Consider the following 21129-nt stretch of genomic DNA (forward strand, 5'->3'; position numbering starts at 1 on the left):
AGGTGCAACTCCAACTCATTTGATTTGAACCTGTGAAAAAGTGAAGTTTGAGAATATCAGAGGTATATATATTTTGCAAAGCCTCAATTTACAAATAAATTAGTGTTTTGTTGATAATTAACAAAAGTCTATTAAATATTTAATAATTAATCTGTTGAATAAGTTGAATTAATATATTGTACTTGAATGGATATTTTAAAATTCAAGAACAATTGGTTCTTTGAGTTGAAACTTTGTGTTTGTTAATATTATTAATAATTAATTTTATTAATTAATTCAATTACTACAAAATTAGATTAATTTAATTAATACAAGAATACATACTGCCTCTTCTTAGTAGCAGGCTAAGGGTGGTTTTTTTAAACTTTAAGAAATATTTTTTTTAGTTAGTATTTTCATAGCTTAGATTATGAGCAGAATAAATATAAAAACCTATAAAAAAAAATATATACATTTGTCTACTATATATTCATAAACATACCATATAAGTAGAGTTTAAAAATTCCGTCACTGCATGCAAGTGACAATTAATTAAGCAAACTGACTTAAGAAATATCGGATTTAAGAGGTTTAGTATCGGATTGAATATGGGCAAGTTATCAATTTAATTTATTTTTCAAAACATTTTATTACCATAGGTAGGTAGGTAGGTTGAAGTGACGCCTTGTTTCCAAAAAGCCCACTTAATTTCAAATAATGGCTCATTTTAGTACCACAGAAATAGCATTAGAAAGTGCATAAATTGAAATCAGTATACAACGAATCCCAAACGAGGTAGCGACTCACCCATTAGGTAAAGGAAAACCAGCCTGACAGCTTTACAAATTTGACTAGGTGCCTAACATTATAGGACGACAGCTCAGGTCGGTGAGAAAAGGGGCCCGAAGATTTTTGATCTTCTCTTAACTAAAGAAGGGCATTGATGGAGCACGGTCTCCTCCTCTTCCTCATAGCCACAACCTCGACATAAGTCATTGTAGGGTAGACCTAGTCTCATTGCATGACTTTCTATTTCGCAGTGATCCGTCAGTACATATACCGCAGAGCTGATCAGGTTTCGCATTACTTGAAGTAACTGACTAATGCGTTTCTTGTCTAAATTAGACCAAGTCAACCAAGTCAGTTAGATATAGTGTGAGACTTTGATGTCAATGCACCATTTGGCTATTTGAAGTCAACGTGTCAGTGTTTTTTCACCGGTGAAAATTGTTGAACAACCTGCAGTCATTAAATTCTTTAAATTAGAATTTCGTACACATAGGAAATACTTTCAAAATATTGGATTGGTTTGTTAAAAAATGTTTGGGAAGCGTATTAAAAACTACTTTATGATTGGTAACTCGGACGAAATAAACCGGGAACAGTGGTATGTTGCGATTTTCATAATATTTTCGTTGACTGTGTACGAGTGTTTAAGATGATGTTAGTTTACATGATTTAAGTCAGTATTTCACTTTTCCCCATGCATTTTTTAAGGTCATGTTCTAGTCTTTATTTCTTTATTGCGCATAATATTTATATATAGATATATATATGTATATAGATTTTATTCGAACAGTAGTGAACTACAACAACAAAAATTTATTTTATATTATTTTAATTAATTGAATTTTTAACTGACCATACGGCTTTTTCGAGTATTTCCAAACACCAATCATCAGTGATCTTGGAAATAATTCTTGTATTTAATTATTCATAAATAATTTTTTTTTAGACTGCATACCAGGAATCGAACTCGTGTCTTGACAAATTTGAAGCTCAGGACTGACCCAATATATATATATATATATATATAAATTTAAGTGCTTAATAAATGAAATGTTTAATTTTGTATGAAAAATCGTTTATATACCGTTTATTCGCTAAAATTTTCTTATAAATTTATCAAATTTATGTAAACAATTTTTCATTTCAAATTAGACAATTTATCAAGCAGATAAATTTATACGTTTATAAGGTTTATAAGACATTTATCAGTTTAGATGAGTACCCCTAAGATGTGTATAATTTTTTTTTTTTAGTCATTTGAAGGGATAAAATTATTTGAAGAGAGACAAAACATAATTTACAATTTAAAGAGCACAGAAAAAGAGAAATAACAAGAAAATGTGTAAAAAGATTAAATGAGTAGCTAGATTAAAGAGATCACAACTTTCAATTGAATGCGTCTGCTATCCAAGACATGGATGCTTCCAGTCTTCGAGACATATACACAAAGACATTTGGCTAATTTGTTCAAAAATGTCTTCGAAAACCATCATACCTTTGGATCGATCGGTCTTCAAGCACGTATCCATGTCTTCAAGACGTCTTCGATGACGGATCGATCCGTTTCCTACTGGGTTATGAAAATATTAACGAAAACAGAAATATTTATTTATGCAAATAAAGTTACATTGAACAACTGTAAAACAGATTTTCAAAATTAAGAATCGCTTTCTCTGTTGTACCAATTAACTACATAAAATTTTGTTAAGTTATTGCTTAGAGTTCTTTATATTTGAAATTGGCGAAAGAAATAGAATGAACGTGACACATTTAGAGAAATAATTGAAGTATTTATATTTATTAGTTGAAATAATTTCAATAATATTTTAATTTAATAATTTTATTTTTATATTGTGTGTTTAACAAAAAAAATCCACAAAAACCGCTGAAGTCAATATTTTATAATTCCATCTTAAACAAACGTGATTTATAAAATCATCATCAGATCTATTTAGACTAAACATTTCTTCAATAATCTGTCAGGTAAATTTAGACAATGTCTTGATCCTAATAATAACTGTTTAGAAGTAATCAACTTATGTTAAATGGCCAGTTCCGTTTATCAAATCTTTATTGTCGGCAATTTAAATTTGAAATTCAATCAAAATAGAAATCAGATATCAAATATATCTGATATACATAATATCTGTTACTAAATACCAATTCTAATCATCTCTTATTCTTTACAGAAATTATATCCTAAGAAATGCAACATTATTCTGGTATATTTTTATTATTTCTTATTGGTACTACAATATCACTCCCTTATGAATATAAGCTCAAACTTGGCAAAGTGAAAGTTTCAAATCGTAATGGTAAGTACTGACAAAAAATTATAAATTAATGGGAACAAAAGTAATACCACTTTAATTACTCAATAGGACTTAGATGTGACAAACTCCGTTGCCCTCCAGACACAGAATACTGCGTGGTTACCATTGTTGATGCAGAAGACGAATCGGATTTAAATCGTAAAAATTATTGCCATGCAGAAGATGATTCCATTTTAGAAATGCATGAAGAATACAAACGAATTACTTCCGAAGACAACACTCCATTTAATTTGAAGGTATATAGAGACGGTAGAGCAGACGTCACAGGTCGTGGAATTCGAATTAATGCAAATTTGTAATTATAACAGTAATATCAATTTTGTAATTGATATTAGTCTGGCAATTACGTGAAATGTAAATTTCTTGCAATAATTTTATGTATTAATTTTATTTATTGTATTATATTTATTGTAATTTGATCTATTCAAAATATAAGAGCTCTTATTAAAAATATATTTGATCAATATAGATATTTTACTTTGATTTGTTTATAATTCACAGTTCAAAAGATTTATTGGTAGCTGTGCTCCGCTTCACATGACGGCTTCGTGCAGTTTTATTTTATATATACTCCTAATAATAATCTATTTAGTCATTAACTTTTTATTATATTTCATACTTTTCGCGTATATCTGGCAGTGTACAAATGATATATTAGAATACAACAAAGCAAACATCGGGAGCCTGCTTTTTATCAGCATGGCTTCAAGTTTGAATACAAACCAGAACCATAGTTATTGAATGGATGAATTTGTATTTGCATTTGTTAGAAACCACCTTAACCATTTGTTGGAAAAATAAAAATCATATGATTATATCTTATTGCTAAATAAGATATATAAGATATAACATATTTTATATGAACTTTTATTGTTCTTCATTATTTTCAAAAGATCGAATTAGATATGTAATAAATGTGGTCAACATATAATAGAAATTTAAATTAATTTGAACTGATTCCAGCTTTGTTACATCTCTATACTATCTATTTGTTTATCTATTTGTTTAATTTTATTTATCAATTTTTAATTAAAGAGCAAATAAAACTATATCATAAATTTACTTAATACAATTTAATAATATAGAAAACTTTGTTAGTGAACTCTCAATGAACACAACTCATATTAAAATTTTGGCAAAATCAATGTAAACTCCTATACATTCCCTTTTTCTCATGAAGTGTAAATATCTTTATAAGGATTATATCGACCAGATATTGAACCATCACTTGTCTTAATAATAATCAGTAATTACTACTAATAGTCTCCAATGACAATCGACTCATTGTGAATTGAGAACAATTATATATAGAATCATTTAGGTAAGTTTCTTATTAAAGAATATGTTTTTGAATTTGCTTGGAATATTGAACTAAACCGATATTTCAAATTTATTATTTATTATTCATCAATTGTATTTCGATTTTTAAAGCATAAAGATTAATTGTTGATTTGTATAAAATTTTGTAAACCCCTGATATAATCTTTACACATATATAAAATATTCCTCATTCTCAATTGAATACTCAATGCAATACTCAATACTGTGAATTGCTTGATTTTTAATAATTTAGAATGAAACATTAATTAAATTCATCAATATAAAAAAGTCACCTTGAAAAACTGTAAAACAGATTTCCGATAATTAAAAATATCTCCTCCGTCTCGCTGTTAAACTCTATAAAATTTTGTTGGATTAAAAATTTTTAGTCAAAATAGCGGAGAGAAGTAGTATGTATATAAGACAGAAACTTGTAAGTTGCATTATACTAATAACACTATATATTATATTATACTAATAATTAAAAATTTAATTAAAAAAGTAATTCACTTAATTCAGTAACTTAGTGTTTTAATCATACAACCTAGATAAGAACATTAATATTATTTTAAAATAATTTATACTCATGTAATTATTTATAAATTCTAAAAATATTAATGTTCTCTGTAAGTAAAATTATTGATATTAATTTCCAAATATTTTGAAAGGAATTGTACGTATCATTTAAAAAACAAAAGACTCATTTATTGGGGAGCATATTACCTGCTTCGATATATAATATAATAATTAGATTATAATAAGATTATATATAATATAATCAACTAACTGACCCGGCGAACGTTGTTTCCCCTTGCAATTAATTTTCCTGTGTCAGCTGAGTTATAACATTTGTTGTTATTCAACTTAACCTTTTGACCATTTTAAATTAAAAAAAAATATCAATGGATATTGCAAAGCGTCGTAAGAGCGATGACTGTCTGCAATCGTATGCACTGTGTTATCTCTGCGTTGTATTCGTATATTTCGACGTTCAAATGCGTCGCCAACCATAACAACTGCAACTTCATTAATAGTCGGTGCATTATATCGGCCCGCATGCTGCCCAGATGGTACTTTGTCTGTTTTGATGACGATTGTATAGTTGTCGTTTAGCAGTCTGTTTGAAACGGTATTGAACAACTGGACCAACTGGTTGTGATATTTTAAAAACGGTTCTAAAATACCCAGAATTTCTTGCTCCTCCATCTGCTCGATATGGTTATACTGGCAACGTGCGTTTATTTGCTGCTTCTCATCACCCATGAAGTAGATTTGCAGAAATTTGGGATCATTATTGGGCATCGGCATTAAAGAACCAATTTGGTGATACACTTGGCCCTGAATCTTAAGCGTTGATTGAAAATTGCGACCAATCTCATTCTGAACGATTTTTGTTGTTTCAAATGATGTCATTTGAAAGCACGAATTGAATTTGCGAATTTTACGAAAAAACCATTTAGATTAAGATGTAGCTCCAGCCAATAGTGCTTTCAATGGTTCTGGCGGCGAATTCAATGGTGGCAATACAACTTTTCCAGATGCGCCGCAGAAATCGGCCGATTCACCTTTGTATTTGAGTGCATGACAGTGTTGGCACTGTTTGTTCATAGCACCGATTGCAATTCGTGAATGTGACGAAATGTCGATATCCGACTCATATTCATATTATTTTTTTTTGTACGTTATTTATATCTTTAACATACCCCAGTAAAATAATTATATGTGCAGTACTTAAAAACTAATTTAAACTTCAAAAAATTTTGTTAGGGTGAATTTAGTTTATTATTTGTTTTCATGTTTAGTAGTCTAATTAAAATAATAAAAAAATTTTATTCAAATTAATTTTTTTAAGAGAAAAATTAACTTTATTTTAAATCTTCATAGAAAATATTTATATGTGCAATTCACATTTTTTGCTAAAAACAATTAAATATTTTATGTGATTCAATTTTTTTTATTTTTCAATAAGGTAATGTGTTTCCATTATTTATTTTTATTAACTGTATCCTAAGTGGCATTGAATCTACCAATTTTTTTAATAGTAGGAGGTCAATTTTGGCCCATTCGTCCAGTATATCCTTTTTCAGCTCTTTAAGAGTGTCGTATTGCTTCGAATAAGCATAAATATTGGCACTAAGGATACACCAAAGATCCTCTATTGAATTTATGTCAGAACTCATGGCCGGCCAATCTAGCAATGGGATGCTTCTCTCTTCAAAGAATTTCTTTTTGCACAAGAAACATGTATTGGAGCATTATCCTGTTGGAAAGTCCAATTATCTCCATGAATATTTTCAGCGAAATTTATCAGTTCGCTATCCAACAGATTTATGTATATTTCGGAATTCATTTTTGATAGTGCGAAGCATATATTAGACTTTTCCTTCGAGCTAAAGGCAGCCCACACCATTAGTGGACCACCACCATGGTTGCGTTTCTTGCAATTCTGACGTGGATGACGAATATCTCTCCAATATTTATGTTGACCATCTGGACCATCTAGATTAAACTTTTTTTCATCACTGAAAACAACTGTTTCGAACTCCTTGTCTCAAAACTTAATTTTGTCATAAAAAGCTAAACAAGCATTTTTATGTCTTTGTGTAAGGCACGGTTTGGGAACTTTCGACTCATATTTTAGCTTTAAGTCTTTTTTCATAATTTGTTGCACGCATTTCCTAGTGATAGACAAATATAATGCATTTCTTATTTGTCTGCAACTCATCCTCTCATTGGTAGCAAGAAGCTGAATATGCCGTTTTGTTCGGTTGTTAATAGTTGGTAAGCGGCCGTCTCGCTTATAACACCATAGTTTTCGAGATTTTTTAAAAAGTTTATTATAGTATTCAGGTGTGTATAACCAGCAGCAGATATTTCGCCACTTTTCACCCCAGCAAGACTCATTTCAATAATCTTTCCGCACTCTTCACTTGAAAATTCCGTCCCACGCGGCATTTTTTATCTAAATTAATTAAAATAATAAATATTTATTAATAAATAATAAGTATTTTACTTACCAATTCTTCGTTACTCTTCAATACTTTAAAAAAAAAACTTTATAATACACTTCACAACTTTATTTCCATTTACTGTTGACACTTCGAGAAGCAAAACAATTTTGCACATATAATTATTTTCTATTAAATTTGCTACCTATTGTTATTAATTATGATAACGGTACCACAAATAGTATACAAAAAAAACTATATATGTTTAGAGAAGTTAAACTCAACTACAGAATCAACTGTATATAAAAAAAATTAGTACCATTATTCTAAGAAGAGAATAACGAAAAACAAATTTTGCACATATAATTATTTTACAGGGGTATATATATAATTCTTCTTTTTTATGTGTGTTCAAGTGAATTTAAGAATGGTTTAGATTCACAATTTGGTCCACTGGATAACGTTTTTTTAATTATTATACAGTTTTTTGGTATCCATATACATTTATATTAGACCTTTAAAAGTTAATCATACTTACTTTGATTTGTTTAAAAAGTTTAAACTCTAAAATGAATCGTTCAGCTATCCTGTTGTATTTTTGAATTCGCTGGAATACCAGGAATACCAACACATAACTTAAGATTAAAAATTGGCTCACCTATAATTGTACTGCGGAATTTAAATGCACTTAAGCTATGCAACGGCAATTTTACGATTCATTTTAGAGATTTTAAACTTTTTAAACAAATCAAAGTAAGCATGAATAAATTTTAAATTTCTAATATAAATGTATATGGATACCAAAAAATAAAAAATTAATTAAAAAGACATCATCCAGTGAGCCAAATTGTAAATCTAAACCTTCCTTGAATCCACTTGAACACACACAAAAAATTTCATCAAAATCGGTTCAGGAACCGTTTAGGAGAAGTTCACTGTCAACACACGTACAGAAGAATTATATATATAAGATAATAATAGTATTTAGAAAATATGGACGTCTAACCACTGACGAGAATAGACATTTAAAACAATTAAAATTTAAAATCGATATTTATATCAAAGAGTGCTATTTCTAACTGAATTATCATGTGCCGAGCACTTTAAAAAACGAAATCAATTAGCCAAGGTTTGTGTAGATATTACAGGACACTTAATTTCTTACTTAATTGAAATTGAAAACTATTTAAAGCAGGATTTTAAATACTCTGCTGAAGAGAATTCTTCACAATCTTATTTCTTAAAAAAAATAATTAAACTCCCATCAAGTCTCACTCTCATTAAACACTAATCTAGAAGATAGTCAATATATTCACTTAAAGTATATCTACAAATCCTTATTTCTGTATGGCAGCCATAGTCATAGAACATTTTTGGAAAAATAAATTTAATCAACTAGGGTCGACCTATGACGTTACTTGCAATACAAAGAAGACGCAACAAATGTATAATGAGAATGAAAATAAAACTAAAACTATTTTCAAATTAAAAAAAATAAAGAAATGTAAAAATTTGGCAAACAAATTAAGAAGTTTGCGAATTTCTAAGTTTACAGATAAAAGGACAAGAGCCTTAATATGTACTCAGTTAATTTCAAACTACAGACGTTGACAAAATCTTGAGTGTAATCAAATATTGGTTGGTTGAACCAAAAAATCTTTGAAAAATCAAATCTTAATTACTAAGCAAAGATTTTAAATAGATCTAGAATGCCGTTTCTCCTGTGCTCGTTATTAAGACCAGTTGTTGAACTGTCTGTTATTAAGAAATTTTAATATCTTAACAAAAATTGAAACTGATCGCGTCATATATAACCGAATTTTATTTAATAAAGAAATTTTATGAGGAATTTCATTTTTTAATAATTAAAATAAAAATATTTTTATTTAATCAAAATTCTATAATATCATAACGAAACATATAACGGGACACAGTATTCAATTTAAATTCCATTCGAAATATCATATGTTTTATTTAAGCTTTAAATATATAGACTCCAAGGCTACAACTCCAAGGCCACAAATTTATTTCTGAAGTGAAATGGATGTGAATGTGAAAGATATATGTGGTTTCAACAAAACGGTGCTACAAGTCACATAATACTTTTCCAGAAGTGTAAGCTTTCCTTTTTGGTTCTGTTAATAGGAGACCAAGTTTATGTGATTTGTCACCAAACAAACAGTTTCCGAATGGTTACACAAAGAATCCTTAAACTCTAGACGCTTTGAAAATGAACATCCCTCAAATTACCACATACATGGCAATAATGTTTACCAACTACATATAAAATATACGTTAAAGAGATTCAGTGCTGATTGATGTTCCATTATGATGTATATTATACGTCATCAAAAAGTCTAAATTATATATTAAAATAAAAATTTGGACTTGTGTTGGTCTGAAACAGAATTTTTGTGGTTATCTAAATTTGATCTGGATCGCGAGTGGGATTCTGTGGTTAAAGTTTTCGACAAAGCCTGCAATTAAAAACTATTAAATAAAACCCATGATGAACAATAAAAAGAGACAACAACAGAAGATATTGATTTATTTCAATACTCTCCATTTAAATAACTCAGTTGGTGGTCCCTAGGAAAGTATTTTGCCATTTTCTTTGACTTACCCAGTATTATAAATGCTCTAAAGTGAGGGTACTGAATTTTTTCCTTCATTTATTAGTCATTATATTGAAAGCTTTGGTATTGGTTTGGTTGACATAAACGCATATACCATAGCTATATAACTGCTTAATTTTTCTCATTGATTTTACAAATTTTTAATAATTATTTATTACTAAGAAATATTTTTGAGTACATATATACACTCCACATATATAATGTACACATATTCATATAAGTAGTTAACCTAAAATAAATAATTATTACAGACTATAAATTTCAGATTTCATATAACATTATTGTTAATTATATTACACCTGCTTTATATAACAAAGAACCTATACCTTCCAACGAGAAAACCAAATGGAAACTATAGGTAATGAATTTATCTTAAATCTGTAATTATCTTTATTCTGTTAATCTTCAACAGACATTTCAAAAATAATTACTTTCCGTCTTCTTTCCTGTTCCCTTCTCTCTATGTCGCTATTTCTCACATTATTTCAATTTATTATAACTTTATAAAAGTCTGAAGAGGTGCAACTCCAACTCATTTGATTTGAACTTGTGAAAAAGTGAAGTTTGAGAATATTAGAGGTATATATATTTTGCAAAGCCTCAATTTACAAATAAATCAGTGTTTTGTTGATAATTAACAAAAGTCTATCAAATATTTAATAATTAATCTGTTGAATAAGTTGAATTAATATATTGTACTTGAATGGATATTTTAAAATTCAAGAACAATTGGTTCTTTAAATTACAATTTTGTGTTTGTTAATATTATTAATAATTAATTTTATTAATTAATTCAATTACTACAAGATTAGATTAATTTAATTAATACAAGAATACATACTGCCTCTTCTTAGTAGCAGGCTAAGGGTGGTTTTTCTAAACTTTAAGAAATATTTTTTTTAGTTAGTATTTTCATAGCTTAGATTATGAGCAGAATAAATTTAAAAACCTATAAACAAAAAAAAATACACATTTGTCTACTATATATTCATCAACATATAAGTGGAGTTTAAAAATTCCGTCACTGCATGCAAGTGACAATTAAAGCAAACTGACTTAAGAAATATCGGATTTAAGGGGTTTAGTATCGGATTGAATATGGGCAAGTTATCAATTTAATTTATTTTTCAAAACATTTTATTCCCATAGGTAGGTAGGTAGGTTGAAGTGACGCCATGTTTCCAAAAAGCACACTTAAGTTCAAATAATGGCTCATTTTAGTACCACAGAAATAGCATCAGAAAGTGCATAAATTGAAATCAATATACAACGAATCCCAAACGAGGTAGCGACTCACCCATTAGGTAAAGGAAAACCAGCCTGACAGCTTTACAAATTTGACTAGGTGCCTAACATTATAGGATGACAGCTCAGGTCGGTGAGAAAAGGGGACCGAAGATTTTTCATCTTCTCCTAACTAAAGAAGGGCATTGATGGAGCACGGTCTCCTCCTCTTCCTCATAGCCACAACCTCGACATAAGTCATTGTAGGGTAGACCTAGTCTCATTGCATGACTTTCTATTTCGCAGTGATCCGTCAGTACATATACCGCAGAGCTGATCAGGTTTCGCATTACTTGAAGTAACTGACTAATGCGTTTCTTGTCTAAATTAGACCAAGTCAACCAAGTCAGTTAGATATAGTGTGAGACTTTGATGTCAATGCACCATTTGGCTATTTGAAGTCAACGTGCCAGTGTTTTTTCACCGGTGAAAATTGTTGAACAACCTGCAGTCATTAAATTCTTTAAATTAGAATTTCGTACACATAGGAAATACTTTCAAAATATTGGTTTGGTTTGTTAAAAAATGATTGGGAAGCGTATTAAAAGCTACTTTATGATTGGTAACTCGGACGAAATAAACCGGGAACAGTGGTATGTTGCGATTTTCATAATATTTTCGTTGACTGTGTACGAGTGTTTAAGATGATGTGGGTTTACATGATTTAAGTCAGTATTTCACTTTTCCCCATGCATTTTTTAAGGTCATGTTCTAGTCTTTATTTCTTTATTGCGCATAATATTTATATATAGATATATATATGTATATAGATTTTATTCGAACAGTAGTGAACTACAACAACAAAAATTCTTGCTTATATAATTTTCATTAATTGAATTTTTGGCTGACCATACAGCTGTTTCAAGCATTTGTAAACACCAATCATCAGTGATCTTGGAAATAATTCTTGTATTTAATTATTCATAAATAATTTTTTTTGGGACTAAAAGTACCAGGAATCGAACTCGTGTTCTGCCAAATTCGAAGCTGACCCAATATATATAATAATAATAATACGACTTGCTCGACGTCTATGATTTCGAGCAGCCTCTTATACTGGGCATAGGCTGTCTATAAGCCGCTTCCACCTTTCGCGCCGTAACGCTACGTCCTTTATATCTGTAATGTTGCTTATGTTTCTTCCTAGGGGCTGCAAAATGGTGTTTATTTCATTCAACGTTGACCTTCTCCATGTTGTTTTTGGACGGCCTCTTCCTCTACTACCTTGCGGGTTTTATACCAACGCCTGTTGACAAATTTCGGTGGGAGCTTTTTAAAGTGTATGCCCTATCCATCCAAATTTTCTTTTACGAATTTCAAGATAGACATCTCTAACATTTGTTCTGGTCCAAAGATCGTAATTTGATATTCTGTTTGGCCAGAAGATACGTAAAATTATGCGGAGACAGCGGTTAACAAATACTCTCAGTTTGCTTGGTATGTTTTCTGTAACAAACTAGGTTTCGCTACCATACAGGAGAACTGAAAGAACGCATGCTTTAAAGATTTCTATCTTTGTGCTTAAACTATAAGTATTAGAGCTCCACACTTTACGAAGCCTTGTAAAAGCACCAAGGGCTTTCTTTATTCTACTTATCACATCTTGCGCTGTACCTCCATTTTCAGACACAATACTCCCTAGATACTGGAATTCATTTACGCGCTCAATGGTCTCCGTTTCCAACTTCAAAGCTTCGTCAATTCGATTGTTTATTCGAACTTCTTTTGTTTTCTGTGCATTGATTTTTAGTCCGACTTTGCACGACTCTAAAGATAGGTCATTAAGTTTCTGTTGCATATCAACAAGCCGATGTGACAACTCGCATTTATCGCCAGCATAGTTCAAACACTCTAGCCTAGTGTTCGGTGACAGTGGGTTCCATACAATACCTCGTACCTTTCCTTTATTTGCTCTCTTGGCCACTGCGTCAAGCACAATTAGAAACAGCAGTGGGGAAAGGACGCATCCTTGACGTACGCCAGAAATTGTACAAAAGAGCTCAGACAGTTTGTTGTCGTGTAAAACTGAGCACTTAAATTGATCATAGCTTTTTGCAATTACTGAGATTATTTTAGCTGGGACACTAATATTTTTCAACTCTGCCCATATGCAATTTCGATTTAACGAATCAAACTCCTTTTCAAAATCGATGAAAAACAGATAAAGAAGGGATCGCATCTCTATAGATTGTTCTATGATAATTCTAAGACTGTTAATGTGGTCAACATAGGATCTTCCGCTTCTGAAACCCGCTTGATCTGGTAGTAGTACTTCAACAACTTTTACCATTCTTTCTAGAATAATTTTCATAAATATTTTCATCACAGAACTTAGAACCGTAATGCCGCGCCAGTTGTTACAGTCACTTAGGTCTCCTTTCTTGGGTATTTTGATTACAATGCCATGAAGTCAGTCAGAAGGATAAGTTTCTGTTTCCCAAATGGTTTTGAAAAGCGGGTATAAGATATCTTTAAGCTTTTCCGTTTTTCAGCAGTTTTATTGCATTGGTTATTTCTCTTTTTGAGGGATGATCAATCCTAATCGGTAACTCATTTACGTTGTCATTTTGCGTTATCACGATACCTTCGCGTTCTAGGTTCAATATTTGAATAAAATGTTGACGCCATCGGTTTAGCTGATCATTTACGTTTGTCAATAGCTCACCAGAGAGATTCTTGACAGGTAGGGTTCTTTTGACGCTCTCGCCTGTTAGTTTCTTTGTTATATCAAAGAGACTTTTCATATTATTTGATGCCGCTGCATTTTTCGCTTCATTTGCCATTTTGTTAGAGAATTCTTTCTTATCGTCCCGAACTGGCCTTTTGGCACGTTTGTCCAGATGTGTGTACTATGTTTGCGCTCTCTTTCGATCGTTAAGCTTCTTCATGGCATTTATTTCATTTTTGAGTTTTGCTCGTTGTTCTATCATTATCCAAGTTTGTGCTGAGATGAAGTCGTCTTTGTTATTATTTGACGCTCTACCCAAGATTTTCATACAGGTTTCATTAATAGCCATTTTTATTTTGTTCCAGCAATGTTGGGGATTTAAATTGTCAGTAGGAACAGACACTTTTTCAGAGATGGTACGTGAATAATTTTGCTTTATATTTGGTGCTTTCAATTTAGAGATCTTGTATTTGATTCTGCCTTCTTAATTCTTATTAATTCTTAATACTAGTCAACCAGTATTTTGCCAACTAGTAGGTGGTGATCAGAGCTGATATCGGCCCCCCGTTTATTTCTTACATCAATTAAACAGTTACTCCACTTTGCCGTAACACAAATATGGTCTATTTGATTTTGTGTTCTCATATCAGGTGATACCCACGTTATTTTATGTATTGTTTTATGCGGGAAAAGCGTGCCTCCAATTTTAGTTCATTTATACCACATATCTCTACAAGGCGTTCGCCATTGTCATTCATGTCACCAAGGCCATGTTTTCCAATGACGTGCTCTAAATTTTCATTTACTTCTCCAATTTTAGCATTAACGTCGTCCATCACAATTTTAAAATCTTTCTTTGGTGCTTCAGCAATTGCAGCGCTTAGCTTGTCATAAAAAGCGTCTTTATCATTTTCGTTGACATCTTCTGAACAACCGATATATTTTTCGAACGACACTTTAATCTTATCATCATTATGCGTTCATTTATAAACTTGTAGTCTATCACAGAATCGCGGAATTTAGCATTTAGTAATATTCCTACACCGTATTGGTGTAAGTCATTTTCATTTGGCATGCCTGACCAAAATATAACGTGACCTTTTGGGGACCCAATATATATATATATATATATATAAAATTATGTGCGTGATAAATGAAGTGTTTAATTTTGTATAAATAATCGTTTATATACCGTTTATTCGCTAAAATTTTCTTATAAATTTATCAAATTTATGTAAACGATTTTTCATATAAAATTAGACAATTTATCAAGCAGATAAATTTATACGTTTATATGGTTTATAAGACATTTATCAGTTTAGATGAGTACCCCTATGATGTGTATAATTTTTTTTAGTTATTTGAAGGGACAAAATTATTTGAAGAGAGACAAAACATAATTTACAATTTAAAGGAGATATAACAAGAAAATGTGTAAAAAGATTAAATGAGTAGCTAGATTAAAGATATCACAACTTTCAATTGAATGCGTCTGCTATCCAAGACATGGATGCTTCCAGTCTTCGAGACATATACACAAAGACATTTGGCTAATTTGTTCAAAAATGTCTGCGAAAACCATCGTACCTTTGGATCGATCGGTCTTCAAGCACGTATCCATGTCTTCAAGACGTCTTCGATGACGGATCGATCCGTTTCCTACTGGGTTATGAAAATATAAACGGAAACAGAAATATTTATTTATGCAAATAAAGTTACATTGAACAACTGTAAAACAGATTTTCAAAATTAAGAATCGCTTTCTCTGTTGTACCAATTAACTACATAAAATTTTGTTAAGTTATTGCTTAGAGTTCTTTATATTTGAAATTGGCGAAAGAAATAGAATGAACGTGACACATTTAGAGAAATAATTGAAGTATTTATATTTATTAGTTGAAATAATTTCAATAATATTTTAATTTAATAATTTTATTTTTATATTGTGTGTTTAACAAAAAAAATCCACAAAAACCGCTGAAGTCAATATTTTATAATTCCATCTTAAACAAACGTGATTTATAAAATCATCATCAGATCTATTTAGACTAAACATTTCTTCAATAACCTGTCAGGTAAATTTAGACAATGTCTTGATCCTAATAATAACTGTTTAGAAGGAATCAACTTATGTTAAATGGCCAGTTCCGTTTATCAAATCTTTATTGTCAGCAATTTAAATTTGAAATTAAATCAAAATAGAAGTCTAATATATAGATATCTAATATATCTGATATATATATCTGTTACTAAATACCAATTCTAATAATACTGTTTTGTCATCTCTTATTCTTTACAGAAATTATATTCTAAGAAATGCAACATTATTCTGGTATATTTTTATTATTTCTCATTGGTATTTCAATATCACTCACTTCTAAATATAAAGTCAGAATTGGCAGCGTGAAAATTTCAGATCACAATGGTAAGTACTGACAAAAATTATAAATTAATGGGAACAAAAGTAATACCACTTTAATTACTCAATAGGACTTAAATGTGACAAACTCTCTTGCCCTCCGGACACAGAATACTGTGTGGTTACCATTGTTGATGCAGAAAACAAACGGGATTTAAATCGTAAAAATTATTGCCATGCAGAAGATGATTCTATTTTAGAAATGCTTGAAGAACACAAACGATATACTTCCAATGACCACACACCATTTCATTTGAAGTATTGTAGAGACGGAAGAACAGACGTCACAGGTACTGGAATTCAAATTCATTCAAAATTTTAATTATAACAGTAAAATCAATTTTGTAATTGTCCACGATCGATGCAATACAAAAAGTCTTGCAATTACGTTAAATGTAAATTTCTGGCAATAATGTTATGTATTAATTTTATTTATTCTATTATATTTATTGTAATTTGATCTATTCAAAATATAAGAGCTCTTATTAAAAATATATTTGATCAATATAGATATTTTACTTTGATTTGTTTATAATTCACAGTTCAAAAGATTTATTGGTAGCTGTGCTCCGCTTCACATGACGGCTTCGTGCAGTTTTATTTTATATATACTCCTAATAATAATCTATTTAGTCATTAACTTTTTATTATATTTCATACTTTTCGCGTATATCTGGCAGTGTACAAATGATATATTAGAATACAACAAAGCAAACATCGGGAGCCTGCTTTTTATCAGCATGGCTTCAAGTTTGAATACAAACCAGAACCATAGTTATTGAATGGATGAATTTGTATTTGCATTTGTTAGAAACCACCTTAACCATTTGTTGGAAAAATAAAAATCATATGATTATATCTTATTGCTAAATAAGATATATAAGATATAACATATTTTATATGAACTTTTATTGTTCTTCATTATTTTCAAAAGATCGAATTAGATATGTAATAAATGTGGTCAACATATAATAGAAATTTAAATTAATTTGAACTGATTCCAGCTTTGTTACATCTCTATACTATCTATTTGTTTATCTATTTGTTTAATTTTATTTATCAATTTTTAATTAAAGAGCAAATAAAACTATATCATAAATTTACTTAATACAATTTAATAATATAGAAAACTTTGTTAGTGAACTCTCAATGAACACAACTCATATTAAAATTTTGGCAAAATCAATGTAAACTCCTATACAGGGTTTGAATTGCTTGCTGAAAATTAGCAAAAGCAACCATATTTTGACTAATGCATAAATATTGACCAGTCAATTTTTGACAAACGACTAATTGCTAACGCATTGCATATGAAAATGAAATAAGAATATGCATTAGCAACAGCAAAAAACGTAAACTGGTTTCATTTTGATTGCTTGCTAATAGTCAATTTTACATTTTTGACTATTATGCATTTGGAATATATGCAACGTGCTTGCTTATGCGTTAGTTGCTTGTGTTTTGCTATTAGCAAATGTGTATTAAAGTGCTGCATCAAAACATTCGTTTTTGCGGTCATTCGTTTTATTTTCAAATGTGTACCATATTTACAAATTATTTCTAAAGCGAATACGAACGAATAACAGAAACGGTCCGATAGAATTCGTTTCCGCAGCATTCGTTTCAATGGAATGGGGGTTGATTTGTTCTCTATAATCGTTTGTTTTGAATTTTAAAATCAAATAAACAAATATTTTAGAGTATTTCAATCACTTTTAGAGTATTTCAATCACTTTTAGAGTATTTCAAATAATTCTATTTTTGCAAAGAAATATTTTATATATTTTGTGTGCGTTTGGTTGCCTGCGCAAAAGTAAAGAAAGTTGGATGTGCGTAGAGATTTGCAATAATTGCAAGAACAAAGTACGTAAATTAGGTTTAATTTTCTATTATTTTCAATGCAAAAGTTGTTTAAACAGGTAGATCTAATGCAAAAGGTTAACTTAAAAAAACGGTTTGCGTAGAATTTCCTTCTTTGTCGATAGTTTTTTATGATGTAACAAAATAAATTGCTTCACATATTTACCTTTTCCTGGAAAATAATTTTATGCATGATATGGTAAAAATATCTATTTATGACAAGAGAGATTTTTAGAAATTTCTTAAGAATCCTTCAGAATTCCTACTTTACAAAGTTTCTTGTAAATTATTTGCAACACCAGCAAGTAGTGCATCTTCGGAAAGGGTTTTTTCAGTTGCTCGGAACTTAATATCAGAAAAAAGAACATTGATTTCATCTAATCAAAGATCTATCAATCAAATCATGTTTTACACAACAATCTTGAAAAAGAGAAATTAAGTCAAACGATGCTCAACATTTAATTTGAATATTAAATTAAATTTGTGAACTGTAAAAACTGTAAAAAAACTTATTATAATTTTTTTAAATAAATTTTTGTTCAAAATTTTTTTTATATTTAATTAATATATTAAGTCATATTATATATGTAATCAACAAATTACTATTATCAATCAACATTTTAAATAATATTTAATTAATAAAAAAACTTAAATAAATAAATTTGGGTCTTACTATTTAAAAACACATAATTTTTGTATGAACTGAAAATCAAATGCTTAGAGTACTCCCAACTACTTCAACTACTTTTAGAATGTTTAGAGTTAGAGTACTCTAAACAAACGAAACAAATATTTATTCTATTCCATTTTGTTTTTATGCCTATACATTCGTATTTGTTCGTTGAGAGTGAGAGTATGCTACCATTCTAAACACAATAGAATGCTTTGAAACTGAAATCAAATGCGCGCGTGCAGTACTCTAATGTGTATGGATTTCTTTTTTTGTTTTTGTTTTAAGGGAATGTGTACGCATTATTTCTTTGTCAATTATGATGTGTGCGTACAATTTGTATGCAATTAATATAATTTTATTTGTAATTAGATTATGCCTAAACTTATGTTTATTTTAATTATTAAATTTATGATATATATGATATATATATATATATATATAGATAGATATATATATATATATTAATTATGAACTATTAATTCATCAAAAAAAATTCTAACGGCTATCGTGAAATTTTTGAACTAAAAAAGTTGACTCTACCACAACTCGATTGTCCTACACGGTGGGGATCGACATATAATATGGTAGAAAAAGTTTATGCAGCCAAGGAAGTTTTGGACAACGTAGAGTCTGTACAAAATAAATCTTTAGATGAGAATTTTGAATTATGCGATGAATTTTGGGAGTTTGTGAAGAGTTATTCTACTGTGTTTGAACCATTACAACGAACAATCATAAAATTTCAAGAAGAACATCTGCATTATGGAAATTTTTTTGCACAGTGGATGAAGTGCAATCTTATAACCAAAAAAATTGTAAATGATTTTGATGATAAAAGTTCTCTTGTAAATAAAATTGGAACGAATTTGTTGCATAATATAGAAGTGAGAACTGTAAAACTTCTAACAAACAAAAGCTTAAACGCATGTTTGTATTTGGACCCACGCTTTAGCCATACATTGACTGTAGAGCAAAAAAACGAAGCTGTTCTGTTTTTAAAACGACTATATAATAGACTGACAGCACTGAACTCAGGTTTCCTGATTGATAAGAAGAATTCAGCCACAAATTGTACACAAATGGAAGATACTCTCGAATATGAGGATAGGTACCTTAATGATTATCTTTCTAACCACTTCGAAGCTCAAAGTAATAATAACATGGACGTCTACACCAAAATTGAAATTTTGAAGTTACCTTTTCAACGTGTTGATATAAATGTATTGGACTTTTGGAAGGAAAGACAGTTTGCTGATCCAGAATTACATGCGCTTGCGAATATATGTTTTGCAATTCCACCAACTCAGGTAAAATATTCGTTTAGCATAATGTCATTTACATTTAAGGTTACCATCGAGCGTGCTTTTTCGTCACTAAAATTGATATTATCTGATCAACGAAATCGTCTTAATCATGAAACTTTAGAAAACATTCTCATGGTTAAACTAAATCCGCAATTTTTGGACCATGCTATTGATGATATGCCGTTGTTTCAACCTCCTGAATGGGAGTTAAATTTAGAAGAATAATAACATCAAATTAAAATTTTTAATCATAATTGATAACAAAGTTTTTATGTTTTTTACCGGGCGTAGGTCGTTTATTAAACACATTAATTTATAAAAACGTTTTTTAAATAAAATAAAAAATTTCACTTTTTAAACTGTTTTAAATATTAAGTTATATTTTAATTTTAATACAAAATTATTTATATATATTATATATATATATATATTTATTTATATATGAATTAATAGTTAATAATTAATATATATATATATATATCTATCTATATATATATATATATATCATATATATCATAAATTTAATAATTAAAATAAACATAAGTTTAGGCATAATCTAATTACAAATAAAATTATATTAATTGCATACAAATTGTACGCACACATCATAATTGACAAAGAAATAATGCGTACACATTCCCTTAAAACAAAAACAAAAAAAGAAATCCATACACATTTGCTAATAGCAAAACACAAGCAACTAACGCATAAGCAAGCACGTTGCATATATTCCAAATGCATAATAGTCAAAAATGTAAAATTGACTATTAGCAAGCAATCAAAATGAAACCAGTTTACGTTTTTTGCTGTTGCTAATGCATATTCTTATTTCATTTTCATATGCAATGCGTTAGCAATTATGCAAGCAATGCAATTAGCAACAGCAATTCAAACCCTGCTCCTATACATTCCCTTT

At 29.5% G+C, this 21129-nt stretch overlaps 3 protein-coding genes across 5 annotated transcripts; 2 read left to right on the forward strand and 1 right to left on the reverse strand.

The window, feature by feature from the left end:
* Positions 1–32: 32 nt before the first annotated feature.
* On the forward strand, positions 33–16779 carry LOC119668887. 3 transcript variants are annotated; one of them, XM_038078560.1, is made up of 3 exons: positions 33–62; positions 2958–3083; positions 3150–3459. In XM_038078560.1, the coding sequence occupies exons 2-3, from the start codon at positions 2975–2977 to the stop codon at positions 3398–3400; spliced, it is 360 nt and encodes a 119-aa protein (XP_037934488.1). In that variant the 5' UTR covers positions 33–62; positions 2958–2974; the 3' UTR covers positions 3401–3459. The 3 variants fall into 3 exon arrangements, with proteins under 3 accessions (XP_037934488.1, XP_037934490.1, XP_037934489.1); XM_038078562.1 differs by lacking the exons at positions 2958–3083; positions 3150–3459 and adding exons at positions 16257–16382; positions 16448–16779 and having other exon boundaries at positions 34–62; XM_038078561.1 differs by lacking the exons at positions 33–62; positions 2958–3083; positions 3150–3459 and adding exons at positions 10531–10584; positions 16257–16382; positions 16448–16779.
* LOC119683812 (craniofacial development protein 2-like) lies at positions 14620–15032 on the reverse strand. The gene is made up of 2 exons (XM_038097680.1): positions 14964–15032; positions 14620–14919 (listed from the first exon to the last, which is right to left on the reverse strand). Exons 1-2 carry the CDS (start codon positions 15030–15032, stop codon positions 14620–14622), a joined length of 369 nt encoding a protein of 122 aa, XP_037953608.1.
* Positions 16780–19396: 2617 nt separating the features above from the next.
* LOC119683821 lies at positions 19397–20438 on the forward strand. The gene is made up of 2 exons (XM_038097686.1): positions 19397–20216; positions 20256–20438. The coding sequence occupies exons 1-2, from the start codon at positions 19491–19493 to the stop codon at positions 20436–20438; spliced, it is 909 nt and encodes a 302-aa protein (XP_037953614.1). The 5' UTR covers positions 19397–19490.
* The last annotated feature ends 691 nt before the right edge of the window (positions 20439–21129 follow it).

Source organism: Teleopsis dalmanni, chromosome 1, assembly GCF_002237135.1.
Source record: "Teleopsis dalmanni isolate 2A chromosome 1, ASM223713v2, whole genome shotgun sequence".
Classification (NCBI taxonomy): domain Eukaryota; kingdom Metazoa; phylum Arthropoda; class Insecta; order Diptera; family Diopsidae; genus Teleopsis; species Teleopsis dalmanni.

What these genes read in the sequence shown, in the direction of transcription:
- LOC119668887 (XM_038078560.1), top strand. Translation starts at nt 2,975, where the DNA reads ATGCAACATTATTCTGGTATATTTTTATTATTTCTTATTGGTACTACA. An exon ending in GAAAGTTTCAAATCGTAATG is followed by an intron (nt 3,084 to 3,149) that starts GTAAGTACTGAC and finishes ATTACTCAATAG; the next exon opens with GACTTAGATGTGACAAACTC.
- LOC119683812 (XM_038097680.1), bottom strand. Translation starts at nt 15,032, where the DNA reads ATGCCAAATGAAAATGACTTACACCAATACGGTGTAGGAATATTACTA. An exon ending in ATGCTAAATTCCGCGATTCT is followed by an intron (nt 14,920 to 14,963) that starts GTGATAGACTAC and finishes AATGATGATAAG; the next exon opens with ATTAAAGTGTCGTTCGAAAA.
- LOC119683821 (XM_038097686.1), top strand. Translation starts at nt 19,491, where the DNA reads ATGGTAGAAAAAGTTTATGCAGCCAAGGAAGTTTTGGACAACGTAGAG. An exon ending in TTGCAATTCCACCAACTCAG is followed by an intron (nt 20,217 to 20,255) that starts GTAAAATATTCG and finishes TTTACATTTAAG; the next exon opens with GTTACCATCGAGCGTGCTTT.